Source organism: Macaca nemestrina, chromosome 13, assembly GCF_043159975.1.
Source record: "Macaca nemestrina isolate mMacNem1 chromosome 13, mMacNem.hap1, whole genome shotgun sequence".
NCBI classification, from domain to species: domain Eukaryota; kingdom Metazoa; phylum Chordata; class Mammalia; order Primates; family Cercopithecidae; genus Macaca; species Macaca nemestrina.
The window spans coordinates 15,490,705-15,511,954 of record NC_092137.1 but is presented as its reverse complement, the minus strand read 5'-3'; the positions used below and the strand labels follow the sequence as shown (position 1 = coordinate 15,511,954).

Below are 21,250 nucleotides of genomic sequence, written 5' to 3'. Positions count from 1 at the left end.
CTGAAAGTGGTATATGTACATTTTTCAAAACATTATATTACCTTCATGTATGCATACCTGGTACACACCTGCCTTTCAACTTAGGTTGAAAGTGGTGACACATCTCTCTCCTGAGTATATTCTTGAGATGAAAGACCCTAGTTTATTTGCCTTTGTATCCTTAGAGCTTTAGACCGCCTTTGTATCCTTAGAGCTTTAGACCTAGACTGACATTGTTGGCACCCAATTTGTCAAGTGAATTACCATTTTATACCTCATAAACTTTTGAGGATGACTTACATTTTAATTTTTCTTATTTTTTTCTCATTATTTAATATACCATTAAGGGGCCAAATAACATAGGTAAATTTGGTTTTAAAATTGATTCTTATACTAAATATTTTGAATTTAAACCACATTAGCAGATGCATTTGTATTGATTTGTTTTTCCCTTCTTAGATAAAGAGTCCTTTTACCCACTGATAGATGTCAATTGGTGGGCAGACAGTGCAGTGACTTTAGCTCGATGCTCCGGTGCCTTAACTGTTTCGTCGGTGAAAACTTTGAAGAATTTACTGGGAAAATCCTGTGAGTGGTTTGAACCATCACCTCAAGTCACTGCTACCCATGATGGGGGATTTTTAAGTTTGGAGGTAAGGCTTTTTCCCCTTTGTTCGAGAATAGTTATATATTTAACCAAAAATTTAAATATCTGGTTTTTATTTGAGTTGTCTTATTATCTTGTCTTTAAAAACAAAAATCTGTGACTGGAATCAGGTAATGGTTGCAGTATAAAAAATTCGTTTTTTAGTGAATAAAAAATTGTAATTTAAGATAATGAAGAAAATTTGTTGTCATTTTGCTTTGTATAAAGTATTTCTTTTTCACTGAAATGGTAGATTTTTTTCTCCCCTGGATTAGTCATTTTAAAATGTAGAATGGTATCACTACCTAAGAAAAATACTCTTTAACCTATTTCTAAAAAGCATGGCAACTAAAGTTTTTGATTCTTTTAGTAAGGAAACTTGTTTATCATGACAAAAGACTTGAAAATAGAGGCTAGTTCTTTAAAGTTATCTTTTGGTCATTTAAAAATTGTATTTTAAGTCTTTCAAGGGTAACAACCTTTCATAGCTTTCACTTCAGCAATGCAGATTGACATGTTTTTTACTCTGAAGTTTGTTATGGAGTCTAAAGATGTTCCTTAAAGAAAACTATGACTTAAAATCTAAGCCAGCTCTGTTAAGTCTGAATGAAAGTTATCTTGAACAGCTAGGCTTTCAGACTCAGAACTTAGCGAAGCTGTTAGACATTTTTATAAAGGGGCGAGGGAGAGCTGTTCTTGGTAAAGCAAATTTAAGTACCTTTATGTTCATTCTCTGAAGAGATGAAAACAGATCATCAAATTATCAGGTACAAGACCTGATAATTATAAGTACAAGAGCATATTAATGACCTGTTATTAAAACAGGCTTTAGACTGGGCACAGTGGCTCACACCTCTAATCCTACCACTTTGGGAGGCCAAGGCGGGTGGATCACTTAAGGTCAGGAATTCGTGACCAGCCTGGCCAACATGGTGAAACCCCATCTCTAGTAAAAATACAAAAATTGGCTGGGCGTGGTGGTGGGTGTCTGTAGTCCCAGCTACTCAGGAGGCTGAGGCAGGAGAATCGTTTGAACCTAGGAGGTGGAGGTTGCGGTTGGCTGAGATCGCGCCACTGCATTCCAGCCTAGGTGACAAAACAAGGCTCCATCTCAAAGAAAACAAAACAAAACAAAAAAACAGGCTTTAGTTTAGAAGATTTGGAGCTGATCATGTATGTGCATATTTCTGGAGCTGATGTATATAATGCTTGCTGTAAAGTTCCTTTGAGTTCCATTGTTAATCTTGATCACATAACTGATTTAATGACTCAAACCAGATTAGATTTAGAAATTTTTTTTTTCATTAATTCTAAAAAGTTATTCTTAGTTCCTAACTATTAATTTCAAATCTCCTTTTTCAATTTAGTGTGAGATTAAACTTGCCTCCAAACGATCTCGTTTGGAGACTAGGGCTGGAGAAGAAGATGAAGGAGAAGAGGATTCTGATTCTGATCATGAAATATCTGCCAAGGCTCGCTACTTTGGTTATATAAAACAGGGCCTTTACTTGGTGACTGAAATGGAGCGATTTGCACCAGCACGGAAACGCCCACGAACCATTACTAAAAACTACCGCCTTGTGAGTTTGCGCTCCACAACACCGGAGGAACTTTATCAGAGGAAGGTGAGACAGTAGCGTACTACTACCCAAGTTTGAAGTCATCAAGCTTTTCTTTTATTGGGAAAAAGTTAATTTTTTAATAAAGGAGAAAATTTCAAGAGGGATGTTGGATCATTGACATGTTAAAAATAGCAGTTCTCTAAAGCTTTTTAAAATAATGCTAATCTTTGTACCTAAATAATCAAAATTAAAACCATGGATAAAGTTGAATTCACTTAGACTGATTATCCACTTGGTGGCTTAACTCATTTCTTTGCTACCCTTCATGTGGCCTTCAGCTCTCCCTTTATCTGTGTTTAAATCAGCTATCTACAGAGGGTAAAGGAAGAAATGCTAGTCCAGGACTTGCTTGGGAAGCCGAGGTGACCAGCACTGTGTGTTTACATGATTTGTGCTGTTCTTGCAATGTCATGGTAGGAGCTCTGGACTAGAAGTTGGGTTGTTCCATGGTTGTCTTGGTTTTGCCATTGTTTCACTCTAAAATGAGAGCTTTGCACCTTTTATCTTTCATCTTTCTGTTAAAGTCCTGAAAGAAACACGAGATCCTTCTGCTCCTCAATATGTCTGTGAGCTTCTGGTGCCACAGTGCACAGGAATTAATGACATGCTGGATAGGTCCAAGGGATTATCATCATTCATTGTATCATCATCAGGACCCTGTAGATAATTCAGTCATGTAACATTCCTGTCTTTGTGTTTTTATCTGAAGATTGAAAGTGAAGAGTATGAGGAAGCCTTGTCCTTGGCTCATACCTATGGCCTGGATACTGACCTCGTATATCAGAGGCAGTGGAGGAAGTCAGTGGTCAACGTTGCTTCAATTCAGAATTATTTGGTATGTGTAAATATTTTGGTAATGTAAAATGTATATTCATATAGTATCTTTTGTTTATAGGGCTTCATTTTAGAGAACTTTACATTGCTGACTTTTCTATAATACAGTCAATGAAGTACAGTTTTCTCATCTGGAAAAATGGTCTTTTTGTTAGATTTTATTGCCCCTGCAACTGGACTTTGATGCTGAATGCATGTGAACAAATATTCACTGGTAAACCAGCTGACTACTTGGTTTCGGCCTAACGTTTTCTTTCCTGTACCACAATCACTTCACTTTACCTGCATTAGTCAAGGGCTAGTCAGGTGCCAGAAACCACACAGTAATTTAAACCGGGAAATTTACAATGTGGAGAATTATTTTCTAGTAACCAGAAATGAACGATAGAGAACGCTAAGGAATACCCTAGGGCTGAAGGGACGTAAACTTGGAAGGGAGGCCCTTCCCCTAGGCTGGGATTCAGACCCGTTGGACCAGGAGTGGTTGCAGCATGTAGGATGGAAGAGAAGTTCTCTGGGTTGCCTTGAGCCAGGGCTGGTCCACAGTTGCCAAGGTTGGCAGTCGGGGAGATATGGGATGGATAGGAAAGCTGGACGCCTGCTTCTGGGGGCCAGTGAGCTGAGGATGGGGGCCAGAAGACCCCAGGGACTATCCAGCAGGAAACCCCTACCAGCATGCATGTGGCTCAAGGCTGGTAGATAATTAAGGAATCATGGCCAAGACTGGCAAGAAAAAACTGTCTACTCCTATAGGCGGCCTTTTTGTAGCTTCCAGTCTGGGAAGCTTCTCTCTTTGGTGCGTGGGAGATTCACTAGAAAACAGTCTGCCCACGAGAGTGCCAGTGAAACTCAGTGGGAGGGTGTCAACAGAGGGAGGAAGTGGGGAAGTAAGTGCCCCTTGATGTCCCACACATGCCTTGTTGGTGGCCAAGCCATAGGAGCAAGAAGAAAAGAACCAAAGCACATCACGACTAGAAAGCAGAGCCTCTTCTTTTGCAGTGGCCCTCCAGCACCCAGAGCTTAATATTGTGTCAACTGCAAATGACATACGCTATCACAGAGCTGGCTTTGGGGAAATTTGGAGCTGAGAGGCAATAAATAGGTAACATATATGAAAACTGCCAAATACGCCTGTTTAAAACTTAAGTCTCAAAATTGGATACTTCCTGTTACCTGCCTCCCATAGTTAAGATTAATATGCAGTCTTGTCTCAATTAGTTTTAGCCGCTGCAACAAAAATATCAGACTATGTGGTTTCAACAGCAGAAATTTATTTCTCACAGTGCTAGAGGCTGGGAATTGCAAAATCAAGGTGTTGACCAATTTCATTCCTGGTGAGAGCACTCGCCTGGGTTGCAGATGGATTTCTTTCTTGCTGTGTCCTTATATGGCAGAGAGCAGAGAGAGAGGCAGCAAGCTGTCTCCTGCCTCCTCTTGTGAGGACGCCAATCCTGTCATGGGGCCTCCACTCTCATGACCTGATTGCTTTCTGAAGGTCTCATTTCCAAACATCATCACTCTGGGAATTAGTTTTTCAACATGTGAATTTTGGGGGACACATTGATTTCATAGCAAGCCTGTATGTTTTAACCTTTGGCATCTTTGTAAGAAAGACTTATAGTTAGACTCATGACATACTTTAAAAAAGGTTGGGACTTCTGATCTTAACATGTAGAAAGGAAAATACCTTTGCACTGTGGAAGATTGTGGGAAACACTGGGAAAATTTCATGATGATTACTTCCCTAAAAGTTTTGTACATTAGTAATTAAAAGTAAAAATATAACATGAAAAAGTTGTATGGAAGAAGATGATGCATCAGCCAAACAGGATGATAAACTTAACATTAATACAAGCAAGATATCAGAGGTGAAAGAGCATGAGAGGTAATGAAACGGAAGAAGACAAAGTTACTTGTATTTTCTTTAGAAAATCAAAACACTAATTCTGTATTATTTTTCTTTGTTGTTTTGTAATCTAAGACAATGAGCTCATGAGTTCATGTATATCTTTTTCTGGGATACAGTAAAGGACAGTTTTTATCTCTGAAGGAGTTGAGGGATGTTAAGAGAGACAAAACAAGTACTTTTCTGGGGAGGGGAATATTTTGTTTAGTTAAATAAATAGCTAGTTAAGAGCAAGAGCACTATGCTGGGGACTGCAAAGGGGTACAGGACAGGCATAAATGTGACTTTTACTCATTGGGAGCTTATGATTTTTTTTTTTTTTGAGATGGAGTTTCACTCTTTTTGCCCAGGCTGGAGTGCAATGGTGCTATCTCGGCTCACTGCAACTTCTGCCTCCCTGGTTCAAGTGATTCTCCTGCGTCAGCCTCCCGAGTAGCTTGGGACTACAGGCACATGACACCACACCTGGCTAATTTTTGTATTTTTAGTAGAGTTAGGGGTTCACCATATTGAATGTAACTGACCATATAAACAGATTTCAGATAAAACTCTAGAAACCCAGTGAAGGTAGTGATTATTATTATAGATCTGGTAGTGATGGAAGGCTTTATATAGTGAAGATGTTTGGAGCAGGGATTTGGAAGGATTTAAAGTAGACCTTCTTGAGTGAGAAGGAAGGAAGACATTCTTAACAGGACAGATGGTATGAACGAATGAAAAGACGTTGAGCATGATTTATGAGGCCCATGACTAAATCTGTTTTATTCACTGCTGTCTTTCCATGTCTACTTCAATGCCTGGTATGCAGTAGGTGCCCAGTAAACATTTTGTGGATAGATGAGCTCTGTACATCAACCAGTTTGCTGGCACTGATATTTGACAATAGTGAACATTGGGAAATATGATTAAAAAGATATATTGATTTGGGTTCAGGAGGATGTGGAAAGGTTGTGATGACTTAGGCATTTATCTACTGTTGTGGATTTCTGACTGTGGAAGCACAGAGGAAGATGGTGTAGAGAGGATTGGAGTGGAAGGAAGGTAGGAAAGCTTGCTCAGAGCAGGGGACTCCTGCAGTGTCCTGGATATTTTGTGTTGATGATTTAGACTGGTATGGAGGCTGCAGCTGTGGAAAAGGGAAAGTGAATTAATAAGAGACATTTGAAGAAAGAACTGATGTGAGGCAATATATAAAGGATCCTAGGGAATGAGTCAAATATTAATTGAAATTTGTTACCATAATAGCTCTTTGTAGGAGGAGGGCAAGTCAGGGATTTTGAATGGAGTTGGAGAAAGCAGTTGGGAGGGAGGAATAGGACCTTGATCTTTCCAAAAAACAGCATATCATGACTTTTTATGATTAAGTTATTTACACCCTGGGATATATCTCATGGTCAAATAAATACAGAACTTTGATGGGCTCATTTGTTAAAAGTTAAACATGCTTATTAATTATGGCAGAATATATCTTCTCTTTCTGCCTTATTGTCTACTCTATTATACAGCCACAGTGCAAACCAAAGGCAATTACACAAGTTAGGAGAAAACGTTTTGTATTACCAAAAATGAGTCCTGAGCTTTCTGTTTCTGTGTAGCTCATTAGAGGAAGAAAGCAAGCAGGTAAACTCACACTCCCTGCATCCAGTTGTAATCACCATTAGGGAATTGGCTGCTTTTCTTTTGAGTTCCTCTAGCAGCTCCCTGTGGCCAAGGTCCTAAATAGCTGTAATTAGATATAGCTTTACAATTCTGAAGGCAGTTGTAATGTGTTGTGAGATGTCATGGATTCTTTAATTCCTCTGTTTCTTCTTCTATATCCAGAGTAAAATAAAGAAGCGATCCTGGGTTCTCCATGAGTGTTTGGAAAGAGTTCCTGAAAATGTGGATGCTGCCAAAGAACTGCTTCAGTATGGATTAAAAGGCACAGACCTGGAGGCTCTTTTAGCAATAGGGAAAGGAGCAGATGAAGGCAGGTTGGTTATAGAAGGAATTGGATTCAAAGTAAAAGTGACTTTGTGAGAACTTTTGTACTGAGACATTGGACTGGGTAAACTTTTCTTTAAGTTATTCTCTACTGAAGCAGTTGCTTTTGATCAATACTTTCTTATCTGAAGTCATTGCTCATCAGGCATTTGGAACTTTTTAAAAAATATAAATATGAGAATATATCTGAGAAGTAAATAATTAAAATGAGACTGACATGATTACCATTTGAAGACCTTAAGAAGAAGTGATTCAAATAGCAAACTCTGGACATTTTCTGCATAGGCTGCTTTACATTGAATGAATGTAACCCCACATCTCTTCCTAAATAGTTTTCATTTTCTTGATTTTTAGATTTCTATTTGTGATAATTACTGATGACTTTTTGCCCATCTATGGATATAATGAATGATCACTTTGTTTACAATGGCAAAAGTTTTTTTCAAATACTTCCTTCTGTTTTTGTGTAAATCAATAATTAAATCAGTCAAAATAGGAGAAAGCTTTTCATAGCATGAAGTTTTTAAAAATGATGAAAATATATTTGTTCTTTTATACTTGCAGATTTACATTACCTGGTGAAGTAGACATTGACAATATCTCCTATGAAGAACTTTCACCACCTGATGAAGAGCCTGCCAAGAATAAAAAGGAGAAGGAGCTCAAGAAGAGACAGGAACTACTGAAATTAGTGAACTTTTCCAAGTAAATGATTTGTTACTGTTCATTTGATACTTTCTTTAAAATAGTCATTTCAGTGTGTTCCTTACTAGTGTAGTAATTAGTCCAAATTATTTCAGCAACTTAAATCAAATGTACTTACTATTATCTTACCCTGTGCTTTTCTGAACTGTTTCATGAGTTTTGGGCTCAATGGAGTATTAATAATTTTCATTGTAACTCCTAGAGAAATAATTCTGTGTAAATATAAGTGGCCTAATATAGTTATTCAAAACAGGTTGACACTGGAACAAAAGGAACTTTGCCGTTGTAGACGGAAATTATTAACCTACTTAGATCGACTTGCAACATATGAGGTAAGGAATAATTTTTATCAAACCAATTATGTTCATTTTATCTGTCATTATAAGTGCTATGGCTGCCCTAATATCGGATATTCTTGGTCCTTAGAACTATTTCTCTGGGAAAAATTGATTTCTTACAGAAGCAGGTTCTCTTATATACTAGTTTTGGTAAAAATTAGAGATTGCGAAAGCCAGAAGTTGTTTTGTTAGACTAGGGAATAGAAGTGCCTTAGCCATTTTAGTGCATTTGTGTTTCGAGATTCATAATCTTTTTCATTTACTTTTATATTTTGATTTTAAGATAATGGCACGTAACTCTTTTCCATACCAGATTTCAGTATATACTAGGTTTTAATGTGAATATTTCTGACTCATTTTATTTTAATGATTTTTTTTTTTGAGATGGGATCTCACTCTGTTGCCCAGGCTGGAGTGCAGTGGCATGATCTCAGTTCACTGCAACCTCCACCTTTTGGGTTCAAGCGATTCTCGTCCCTTAGCCTCCTGAGTAGCTGGAACTACAGGCGCATGCCACCAAACACGTCTAATTTTTGTATTTTTTTAGAGACGGGGTTTTGCCATGTTGCCCAGTCTTGTTTTAAACTCCCGGACTCGAGCAATCCGCCTGCCTCGGCCTCGCAAAGTGCTAGATTACAGGTGTGAGCCAACTACGCCTGGCCTATTTTAATTATTTGTTAGTGGGTTGAATTTACTTGATTCACCTTTGATCCTAATTAGGGCTGAAGTTAGGTATTTGAGCTTAAAAACAGTACACTTCACATTTGGGTCTTCAGGGACACAAACATAGATGTCCCCATCTTGGGCGTTTCAGTAGCACTCTGTAGTTTAAGACCAACTTAGATATTGTTAAAGTGTAAGTGTAAGTCAGCCACATTTCAGTAAATATACGTAGGTTAGATTGCTTTCTTACATGACTCTTGTAGCTGCAGTTCTCTAGATTTTAAGGTAAGTTTTTCATTTTAAAGTTTGACTTCACTTGGAGGTTACTTTCTTAGTCTGTGTTCTGCCTCCCTTGTGTGTGTGCCCCTCGGCTCTTGGCACTGGCACACAGTAGGCACTGTATGTTACATCTGATAATGTGATGCTTGTCCCAAGAACGTCTGACCATGCAGGCAAATGCAGAAGCCTTCGATTCCCCCATCCTGCTAATATAATTGAAATGTTTTTAAACAAAATACTGAAAGAGGGCTGTGGTTATTAAAAAAACATTGGTAATGACTATATCATTACCATTTATCATTGCAAACAAGTTACGAAACATTCTTAGTAGGTTCATTTATAGATACAGTTCGTTTGGCTGTTGGATGATCACATTACTTTAAAACACATCATGTTGATATGCCTGAGTTCTGTGATGTTTTGAGGTAATATATTAAAGCCAGTTGTGAATTGCAGAAGTCTGTACAGATACAATTATGTTTATACTTAGCCTTAGTTTCTCTAATGATATCTTTTTTAAAAAGTGCCTACAAGTTCAGTTTGACTATCCAGTTAATTTTTTCATTATTTTTTAATTTTTTAATTGCTATTCCCTATATGACAGTAGTAAGTATATTTATTATTATACTGTAACAGTAACATTTAAAGTATTTGTTGAGCTTACTGTTTTTAGGGAATTCTGCAAAATTCTTGAAAAGTAGGTGAATTTGATGAATTTCAATGTTAAAACTTAGTAATGAAAATATTCAGATGTAATAGCTAACCATTAGATAGTAGTAGAGATAGGCATTGCATTTTAATCACAGGACATGGCTTCTTTTATTAATACTGTGATAAATGAGATAAAAATGAATTCATTTAAATTTGACATGAGTACCTCCTCAATGCAAGATATTGTGCCATTGCGAGAGGTAGAGAAAGGAACAAGGAATGGTCTTCATGGAGTTCACATTGTATAGACATTAAATGCTGATAAGAAAGGTATGGAGAATTGATGAGGGAACATAATGAAGAAAAATGTCAAATTCTTCCTGGGGATGTCTGAGACGACTCCACATAGAAGTAATAGCTAGCCTTTCACAAAAGGAAGGCAGATTTCAGGGGCTAGGGAGGACCATAAGGGGGATGTTAGAATGGAGTCTCCTTACAGTTAGAGATTTGTCTTGTTTACTGCTGTGTCTCTGAGCTCTGAATGGTTCCTGGCTCATTGAAGGGTTCAGTAAATATTTATTGCAAGAACCAGTAGGTAGGAGAATACCCTTAAGAAATACCAACACATTCTTTTGAGGACTTAACTATTTGTCAGCCGTTGTCTTATGAGATGGGTACTGTCATCTTCTCAGTTTTATGGATGTGAAAACTGAGGCTTAGAGAAGGTAAGTAATTTGTCCAAATAAGTAGGAAGCAAGGACTCATAATCAGGTCTCTCTGATGGGTAGCCCATGCTGATAATCAGTGTGCCATGTAAAGGCCCAGTGGCATGAAAGCAAGTGTCATGCTGTTGAGTAAGTAAGCTAGTCAGGGTACAGGATGGGGACCGTGAGGGGTGGCACAGAACAAAGGTGGGAAGTATGGTTAGAATAGTTTGTGGTCATGTTTGCAAGGGTCTCCTGCCATGTAAGTAGTTGCATTGAATTTTTATCAGAGGTTGGGCACGTTTAGGAAAGAACAAAAAGTGGAGGAGAGGAGAGGAGACTGTGGCTGTGGGCCGCCCTTTGAAGAAGTTTTACCGTGAAGAGGGGCAGAGAAGATGGTGGTATCTATAGCAGGTGTTTAGAATAGAAGGAAGAAATATTGTTTTTATATTAATGGGAATGAATAGTAGAGGGTGAGGAGGATTTTATGGAACAAAAGAAAGAGAGGATACTTGCATGATTATAGAAGTGGAATACGAATGGGATCCAGGGCATCGGTGGGATTTTGAGGCTTTTTAGGAGCAGAGATATGTTTCTTTCTGCTGTAACTGGAAGGAAGGAAAATCTTATTACAGATACAGGTAGGTTTGTAGTTTTGGTGGGTTGGAAAAATGAGGAATTTCTCATCTAATAGTGTCCACAAAAGGCAAGGTTTTCAGCTGAGAACAGGGGCTGAGGAATAGGGTGTTGGAAGTCGAGAAAGAATGACAGTTGTGGAAAAGTTCCTAACAGAGACTAGGAAATAAAACTTCTTAGGGAAATGTAGTAGCGTGGATGAGCAGCACTAATTATCTGTTTGAATCATGTTGCCTGGAATTTATCAATTTTTTAGCTTTTTATTATAAAAAACTTCAGTCACTCAGAGAAGTATAGAGAAGAGTGGTGTGATGAGCCCCATGTGCCCATTGCTCAGCACCAACCATTTTCAGCATGCACCAGTTATGTGTGTCTTTTATTCTCCATTTTTCTACTCTTGCCTTCCCTTTTTCACTGAATATTTTAAAGCAAAGCCCGTATATCTTATTTCACCCTTAAATATTTAGGTATGTATGTCTAAGAAGGACTTAAAAAACTGGAACCACAATGATATGATTATTTCTAACAAAATTAGTAGTAATTCTCTAATAACATCTGATACTTACTTTATCTTCAGATTTTCCTGGTGCTTTTTTTTTTTTTTTTTTTTTTTTTGCATTAATTCATTTGAATGAGGATCCAAGCAAGGTTGAGGTTTTGAAATTAAAATGGGAATTGTCAGCTTGGTTTTGTGACTTATCTTCAGTGACTTCATAGCTTGTGTTCAGAGATCATAGCTGGGTTTGACTGGTTAGGGAATGATTTGCTGGATGAATGCAATAAAGGGAAAGAGGCCAGGGATTAAGAAGCCCTTTTATAGCCATGGACCAGGCACTTTAAGCTGATTAGAAGGAATGAGGGACTTTGAGGGGAAATGGAAAGTGAACAAAGAAGTAGAGTGAGTGGATTGGATGCCTCTGTGAGATTGAGGAGTAGTTGAAATGCCACTTAGTGTGTGAGTAGGAAGATTAGGTGCGGTAATCACAGAGTCGGGGCTAGACATTGAAGTGTTTCACACAGTGTCTTTTGATGATGATAGAGATCCAGGGTTTTGTGACAGGATGTATAACTGAGATGAAATAGAGGAAATAATTGTCATGCATGAGGAGTCAAGGAACTGAGAGCTTTTTTTGTGAAATAGGGTCTTGCTCTGTTGCCCAGGCTGGAGTGTAGTGGCACAATGATAGGTCACTGCACTCTTGACTTCCTGGGCTCAAGCTGTTCTCCCATCTCAGTCTCCCAAGTAGCTGGGACTACAGATACATGGCACCATGCCCAGCTAATTTTTTTTTTTTTTTGTAGAGGTGAGTTCTTGCCATCTTGCTCAGGCTGTTCTCAAACTCTTGGGCTCAAGCAATCCTCCCACTTCAGCCTGCCAAAGTGTTGGGATTACAGGCGTGAGCCACTGCGCCTGGCTAGAACATTTGTGAAATACTTTTCTTCTTTTGGTTTCCATGAGTATGCATTAAATTCTTTTTCTCTTTACTTCTCTGACTGTTCCTCCATCTACTTTTCAGATGCAGGTTCCCTTTTCCTTGTTCATCCTTTAAATAATGTTGTTCCTCAGGCTCTTTCAAACTCATTCTGTTTAATCTCCCTTGGAATAATACTTCCGTATTAATCACCCTATGCCATATATCTCTAACCCACATCTTAGTCCAGAACTCCTGACTTGTGTATTCACCTGCTCACTGTGTAGCTCCTTTTAGACATGCCGTAGTTGCCAACTTAACCCATCTACAGGTGAACTTCTCAGCTCTCCTTCCTCCCTCCTCCCTCCCTCACCTCCTCCACATCTCCTCATTCTTCTCTTTCCTGTCTCTGTAAATTAATTCAGTCAACAAATATTTATTGACTATTTATAAATGTGGCCAGAATAATACTGACAGGCAGTGTGCTAGGAATCTGGGATTCAGTATTAAACATGGCGGACATGAGCCCTAAGTCGTACTTTGTAGTGGGGAGACCTACACTTGCAATTCCAAGGCTAACTTCTCGTTGTCTTTTATGTTTCAGCTTGTGGGCCACTTCTCTGTCCTCCCAGAACTAGTTGTGGCACCTTACTGAGTATTTCCCCTCACCTATTCCTAGATTTTAAGCTACTTAGAGGGTGGGAAAAGTGTATTATTCATTGTATCACAGTGCCTGTCACAGTTCCCTTAGCACATGGTGAGTGGCATTCAGTAAATATTTGTTGAATAAATGAATGGTTCAATCTGCATTTGACATAGGTCACCCTAGAAGTGGTAAAATTAAAGTTCACCTACAGAGGTTCAGGTGCTCATAATACATTGTCATGCATGACTGTTGCTTATTTTTACCCAGTGGTTGATTTTGGTTGTCCTAATGTAATTAACTTAATTTTTACTGCCTATTTCATTTACTTCTGGATTAAAAAAAATAACATTTATTAATATAGCACTTTTCAAAATAAAGGCAAGAATGCAAATGTGGTACTTTAGTTAACAATTGATGGTTGGAATTAATTAATTCAGGCCTTATTTATTTAGGCAGGCAGAGTTGTAAAGGTTTTTGATATTTTCTTGTCACCCATATTTAAAAGCCTTTTCATTAAATCACTGTTTCCCCTCAGGAAATCCTAGGAGTGCCTCATGCATCTGAACAGAGATATGATGCTGAATTCTTTAAGAAATTCAGAAATCAGAATATTGTTCTCTCAGCTAGAACTTATGCTCAGGTAATTTGCTTTTGGTAAATAAAATAATTATGGTTATTAACACTCTCTAAATCTTTGAGCTGTGCAGTTAATGTTATTGTGTGCATATATTGCATTTTCTTTTTTGTTTTAATATTAATAAGTGTAGGGAAAATTTTAATTTAATATCCATCATTCTGAGTTTTAAAAATAAATAATTTTCATAGCCGTAGATTGAGAAACAGGATATAGGCTAGGAAAAACCAGGGTCATTTCAAAGTGCTTCATATCAGAGCTGCATGACAAAGTTAGTTTTTGAATGTTGTCATATAAAATCACTCCTTTATTTCTTAGATTTACATTAGAAACTTACCCCTTGCCTTTTGTACAGGAAAGTAATGTACAAGCTCTAGAAATTCTGTTTACTTATCATGGCTCCGACCTGCTTCCTCATCGCCTTGCGATTCTCTCCAACTTTCCAGAGACCACTTCTCCACATGAATATTCTGTTTTGCTGCCTGAAGCTTGGTATGTGACTATGTTAACAGAGTTTTACCTTCTTTCTATATATTGATAATTTCTTGTCATGCTGAACACCTTAAAATTAAAAAAAAAAATGATTTTAATGTAATATATTTAAACTTTTTTCCTGATAAAAAATTAAGTTATTGTAAATGGTCCTGAAGCCAAAGTGTTTCTAACATAACAGGATTACCTTAACAAGCACAATTTTTTCCTTTTTTTTTGAAAGCCTTCTGATTTTACTTCTTTGTATTTAGTACATACTGTTTTCTGGTTAAGAACAGGTTTTAGGATAATGTATGCCTGAGGTAGTTGTATCTTTTAGAAATTGAAGTGTGTTTTTGACAGTATTAGATGGGAAGACCCAGAAACCCAGGGATACTGCATCTTCCTTTGCTTAGCAACCCTGTCTTCATAGGAAATACCACAGGCAAAAAGACAAATGGGAAACTGAAATATTGCTTTACCACTAGACTAATGCTCCTCCTCTCAGTTTACGGCGATTTGATAATTGGGTTGCAGCATGTGATATAGTGTCAAAGCCTGTGCTGGAACCATTGAGTCCCTGTATTACCACCTGGTAGTCTTCTGTTCCTGAGAATAAAGGAGAGGGAGTACATTTGTCTCACTGATAACTCAAAAACAGGTAGGCCATTTGCCCCAGACCTGAATGGCACCTGGGAGAAAACAGGAGGGCTGAGCATACCTTGCTTAGGTCAGTTACTGAACAGAGGCAGAAGACAAAAGAGTAAGATGACACATCCATTTGTGTGAACCTTTACCTGTGGTGAGCTAGCCCACTAGTAAGTGTGGCTCAATGGTTAACTACATGATTTGTCTTTTCTGTGTTTGAGTTACTCATCTTTAAAATGGGTTGACAGTCCCTGTCTTATTCACTTTGCATATTTTTAGTAACACCAGAATTGATAATTATTATATCTGGTTGCTAACTATAGTATACTGTAAAGTACCCTTTAGTGCACTGTTAAGATAATTCTGACTGAAATCATTTTTACTAATTTCAGCTACTGGAAACTTACGGTGCTAAGAGATGTTATTCAAATTACGGGGATCATTTGGCTTCCTCATTCCTCCCTTGCTGCCTCCACTCAATATCCTATTTCTAGGCATGGGTATTAATGATGATGGTCGACATGTATAGAGTAATTACTATGTATTTGGCACTTATTTATTTTTGGTCTTCAAGTAATTTTGGTATTATCCTGTTATTACAGAAAGCTGAGATTTACAGAAGTTTAGCAGCATGCTGAAATCTATATATGTGCAGCCAGAATTTGAACCTGTATTTACTTTTAAGTTGTAGGTCAGTAAGCACTGAGAATATATTATAAACTCCTTAGTTTACATTAGTGTTAGTCCTTGAAAAGTAACTCTTTGTTTTGATAAAAATCAAGAAAAAGGGCTGAGCATGGTGGCTCACTCCTTGTAATCTCAGCACTTTGGGAGGCCAAGCCGGGTGGACCACGAGGTCAGGAGATCAAGACCATCCTGGCTAACACGGTGAAACCCTGTCTCTACTAAAAATATAAAAAAATTAGCCAGGCGTGGTGGCGGGCGCCTGTAGTCCAGCTACTCAGGAGACTGAGGCAGGAGAATGGTGTGAACCCAGGAGGCAGAGCTTGCAGTGAGCCAAGATCACGCCGCTGCACTCCAGCCTGGGCAACAAAGTGAGACTCTGTCTAAAAAAAAAAAAAAAAAAGAAGAAAAAGAAAAAGCTCAGGATGCTTTTTTCATTTTCAAATAATTTTAGATCTGTATAGTGAAGGATAATGTAAATGATATTTTATAAATATATTTTATGCATGTTTTCAGAATATAATTATATCTATTGTTCTCCGCCTCTTTGCAGAATGAATCTAATCTGAATGGAAATTACCTTTCCTACTGTAAATTGTTAGTATAGAGAAAAGGGCTACTGTCTCAACGGTTTTTTTAAAGGCAGTTTCTCCTTAGATTTGGATACATTTGTCTAGGCCATACCACCCTGAAGGGCCTCCCCCATCTCCTCAGATTTGGATGCATTTATTGTCAGTGTTTTCTGATGATTGCTTAGATAAGCATTTGATTTTAACCTGAAATTTGAAAGTTGGTTGCAAAAGAGTTGCACAGTACCCAATGCCACACTACCTTTGAATGCCCTGTGGTTCCTTTATGGGGCCTGCCACAAGAACCATTTTAAATTGTGATCAATAGTTTAGTCATACCCTATTGCAGCAGGGTATGATGAAAAGAATATAATGTTATTTTGAATCATTGTTTGGGGATATGTTGTTTAGACAAACTTTGAAGAGACTGATTTCTTATGAGTTCTTAAGTTATGCTCATTTTTAAACACATTTGGAAAAAATAGTTTTTTAAAATTAACCTTTATTCTCAAGAAAGTCTTTCATACTATTTTTTTTCTATAGTAGTAAATAGAATGAACAATAGGTTACAATAATATCTCTGTCCTTTCATAATTTAGGTTTATATTAGTCTGTTTGTGTTGCCACAGAGAAATACCTGAGGTAATTTATAAAGAGAGAAGGTTTAATTGGCTCATAGTTGCGCAGACTGTACAAGAAGCATAGTGCTGGCATCTGCTTCTGGTGAGAGCCTCAGGAAGTTTCCAGTCATGGCGGAAGGTGAAGGGGCAGCAGGCGCCCTCACATGGTGAGAGGGAAGCAAGAGAGAGAAGGGGGAGGTCCCAGACTCTTAACCGGAACTAACTGAGTGAGAACTCACTCATCACCAAGGGGATGGTGCTGAACCACTAATGAGGAATCTGCCCTCACATCCAGTTGCCCCCCATCCAAACCCCACCTCCAGCACTGGGAATCACATTTGAGTGTGAGATTTGGAGGGAACAAATATCTAAACCGTATCATAGTTACTGCAAAGCAAAATCACAGTTGTGCTTCAGGCAGAACCTCTTCTATGAGGATTTCTGTAAGTTACTCCTTTCCCAATACTCTCATAATTCTTTATTTTCATTGTGTAACACCTTTTACATTGTGTTTTAGTCATACTTATTTCTGCCTTTCTCCCTCATTTCCTTCTCTCATAAATACCAGACTAGCTCTTAAAGACAGAGACCATCTCTTCCTTATGTTCAGATCCCAGTTAGGGTGGCGCTTGTATAGTGAGTATGCTGAAAATGTTTGCCGACTGCATAAATTAGGTCCTCTTGTGTCATTTAAAAAAGAGGTTTTGAAGTATCCTGCAGGGAGTGCAGATGGACTTTCACTTGCTAACCTGGAAGAAGCCCAGGTCTGTGTTTACCGAGGTCCTGAAGGGTTCAACTGCTGTTTCAACCCATCGTTAAGGATGGAACTCTTTTATTCTAATTGAAGCTTTACCCTAAATGACAAGTAGAGCAGTAAGATATACTTATAAAAATTATTTCCATCGTGAGGGTTCTTTGAATACTTGATATTCATTTTCAAATCACTTGGAAGCATTAGTTCAGATGAGCAGTGTCCTGTTTGTTGGTGCGTGAGTGCTTTCCTCCATTTTCCACGCACCATTGGCTGGGCACCTCAAACGTGCCTGGAGCTGTGGTAGGGACTGAGGATGAGTAGAGCATAGCTCCTCTTCAGCAGGAGTGATCAGGGATGCTTTACAAAGCAGTAGCACTTCCTGTTACAGCATCATGCTGTCAAACGAGGAAGAAAGAAAAGTTAAACATACCCTAAATAAGTAATTGCAGTTCATTCTGCTCTTTTCTTTTTTCTCCTCAGTAGCAATGCTGAAAACTAATAAAATGACCTTGACATTCCCTGACTGTCTTGGATGGCTGTTCGCTTTCCATGTGTGTGCCTTATTCTTCCTCTGAGAGTGTACATTGCTCAGTGGCTCAGCCTGTTTCATTCTGCTCTTTTCTTTAACTCCTCCACTTATATTTTGCAAGTAATAATGACTTTTTAATAATCTGTTGAATTGATTTCAAGTCAATTAGTGACTTGAATTGAAACAAGTCACTAGACTCTACGTGTATGACTCCCCAAATGCCTGTCTCGCTGTGCGGTCTTCAGCCAGCTGTTAGGAGGATTGCTTAGAGCCCCCTGCGCTCTCCACTCCTGCCACACAGGCCTCTGACTGTTCCTTGACCTTGCCAAGCCTGCTCCTGCCCTAGGTCTTTTTAATTTAGTGTGCCCTTCTCCTGTGTCATCTTGTAACTGGGTCTCTTACTTCATTCTGAATCTCTACTCAACTTAATCTCTTCATAAAGGTCTTCCCTGACCACATTTTTCATATAAGCTTCACTTTGCCCTCACTTTCTGCCTATACTCTGTTTTTCTTCATAGTACTAACTCCTAATATGTTACATGGTTATTTGTCTTCTCTACTTTATCTGATCTTCCTTGGCCTTCCTATTTAAGAATTTATTTAAAATTCTACTTTTATTTTAAATCTTCCTTCTCTGCTTTATTTTCTTCCTAGCATTTATTATATAGTAATCTAATTAATTTGTGTTTTACTTATTTATCTTATTTATTGTCTGTTTCCCCTTCTGGAATAGCAGCTCCAGTGGAGAGCGATTTTGTGTGTTTTGTTTCCATCCTTATCTCCTGCAATTAGAATATTGCCCGGAATGTTGTAGGCACTCATTAAATACTTGCTGAATGAATGAATAAATGAATGGGTGAATGTAAGATCCATAAAGAAGGGACTTTGCCTCTTGCTCACGAATGTAGCTGCAGCACTAAGAACAGTGCCTAGTACAAACCAGTAGCTCAGGAAGGATTTTTTTGAATGAATGAGTGACTTAGGGACCACAAATTAAGTACATGGAAGGACAGATAGAATTTTAGATTTTAGAGTTCAAGCTGTATTAAATTTTGCAAAACAATAGTAAGTTATGCCAAGTTGACCTATTGCCTGCTCTGTTTTGAGATCCCACTGGCAGAACTTTTGCCTTGACATTTAACCAACATTTGATTAACCACTTTCGATTCAAACACATTTTATGATTATGAAAGCTGGGAAACTTCTAAATTATGTGCTATTTTTGTGTTTTATGTTGTCAGTCTTAAATCATCATGTGTATTTGACATTGATGAAATGTGAGCAAGTTTTATAAAGCTTTGAAATTACATTTGCTGTCATAGGTGATGCATCTTTTTATAGCCACCTATTCTGAGTTTGTAACTGTTATAAAATGTTTTCATTTGATATTCTAGTTGGCTGTTTTAAAGTACAAAGGTGACATTTCTTACAGTCTTTGTTAGCTTCCACAACTTGAGATAATAGAGATTTTCTGTTAGAAGAAACATTTTGTCAGTGGGGTATGTTTTGGTGCCTATAGCATGTTTCAGAAAGATTATTTAGATTTTTCATTTTTGCTCTTTTTCTATTTGAAAATATTTCCTGAGTGATGAATACAATTTGGTTAAAATTGTATTGTGAGCAGTTGTCTGTTGAAATAGTGTAGCGTAGGAGTAAGAGCATTGACTATCTAGCTGCCTAGGTTTGTGATCTTGGGTTTCTTAACTGCACTGCAGTCTTCTCACTTGTAAAATGGATATGCTCATAGTATTTACTTCATAGTGTTGTGAGAATGATTAATGAGTTAATGTGTGTCAACTACTGAGGAAAGTGCTTGGCACCAACTAAGTGTTACTTTAGTGTTAGCAATTATTATTACTACAGAATCCCATGCTGAAGCCTTGGCCTTATGTGCTTATATACTTCATATACTTATTGCTTTAAGCTTCTTACTGGAATATGTATACAGAACAGTTGCAAAGGTAACACAGATAATTCTTATATGCTATTCACCTAGGTTTTTTTTTTTTCTTCTTATATGACCACAGCATATTTGTCAGAATTAGAAATTAGCACTGGAATAGTCCGTTCTGCTATAACGTGACACATGAATTCCTAAAAGTCATTGCATTGTACAGAATTATTTAGTGAAAACCACAGGGCATATGAGAAAAGGGGATTAATGGTATAGTACTGAAGAAGTTTGCTCACTGGAACATATTTAGTAACCTAACAAAAATTGTAGCATAGGCTGGGTGCGGTGGCTCACGCCTGTAATCCCAGCACTTTGGGAGGCCAAGGTGGGCAGATCACCTGAGGTCAGGAGTTTGAGACCAGCCTGGCCAACATGGTGAAACCCCATCTCTACTAAAAATACAAAAATTAGCTGGGCATGGTGGCACACACCTGTAATCCCAGCTACTCAGGAGTCTGAGGCAGGAGGATCGCTTGAACCCATGAGGCAGAGGTTGCAGTGAGTCTAGATCATGCACTGCACTCCATCCTGATGACAGAGTGAGACTCTGTCTCAAAAAAAAAAAAAAAAAAAATTGCAGCATAGTTTTACGTGTGTTGAATGGTTAAGAAATACTTACATACTAAAATATGGCCCTTTACCTTGAAAAATACCTGGATAAGACCTTGTTTATGGAAGCTGGGTATCAGAAGAGTTGCAGTTTGTGAGCTACTGGAAAGTGGAGAAAGGAGGGTGATCAGAAATCTGATGGAGAGTTGTAACACTAGCTGTGGATGGGAGTTGCTTCTCACACACTTGGTGAACTGAAATAGCTGGTAGATGTTTGAGGAATGTACATGCACACGGAATCCAGCGTGGCTTGGTTCAGCAGGGGGCAGTTTTCCATGTTCACCTGATGCTTCTGAAAGATGAAATTGTGCATCAGCAATTAGGAAATTTGTGTTACACTTAAGTTGTTTCCTAATATATCCATTCGTTGGAACAAATTTGCATTTTAAAACATTATAGCAGAACTGACTGTACAGTACTGTGAGCTAACTACAGATTTATTTGGATTTAACAGTTTTTTTTTTTTTTTTAAACTAATATCCTTTTTCTGTTTGAGGATACAGTCCAGGATACCACATTGCATGTAGACTTCCTTTACTTTCAATATCTGGAAATAAACTCTTGTTTTACCATATCTGTTCATTAAGAAATTCTTTGACAATTATATGTTTACTGAACAATGAGAATTGATACTCATTTATATTCCTAGATTATCTCCAGAATCAATAAGAAAATATTGAATTATAGTTAGTATATTTGAAATATTGCAGTATTTAAAATATTTTATAGTATAAGTGGAAAAACTCTGTTGATGGAATCTCTGTTGATTCTTCT

At 37.9% G+C, this 21,250-nt stretch overlaps 1 protein-coding gene across 2 annotated transcripts in view; it reads left to right on the top strand.

The window, feature by feature from the left end:
- LOC105486455 (NBAS subunit of NRZ tethering complex) overlaps positions 1 to 21,250 on the top strand; it is a 390,628-nt gene that overhangs the window by 88,327 nt on the left and 281,051 nt on the right. For both annotated transcript variants that reach the window (XM_011749319.3, XM_071076257.1), the window contains exons 14-21: positions 439 to 632; positions 1,993 to 2,250; positions 2,957 to 3,082; positions 6,809 to 6,960; positions 7,535 to 7,675; positions 7,929 to 8,007; positions 13,540 to 13,644; positions 13,994 to 14,130. In XM_011749319.3, the coding sequence (XP_011747621.2) occupies positions 439 to 632; positions 1,993 to 2,250; positions 2,957 to 3,082; positions 6,809 to 6,960; positions 7,535 to 7,675; positions 7,929 to 8,007; positions 13,540 to 13,644; positions 13,994 to 14,130 (1,192 nt within the window). The remainder of the gene's footprint in view (positions 1 to 438; positions 633 to 1,992; positions 2,251 to 2,956; positions 3,083 to 6,808; positions 6,961 to 7,534; positions 7,676 to 7,928; positions 8,008 to 13,539; positions 13,645 to 13,993; positions 14,131 to 21,250) is intronic.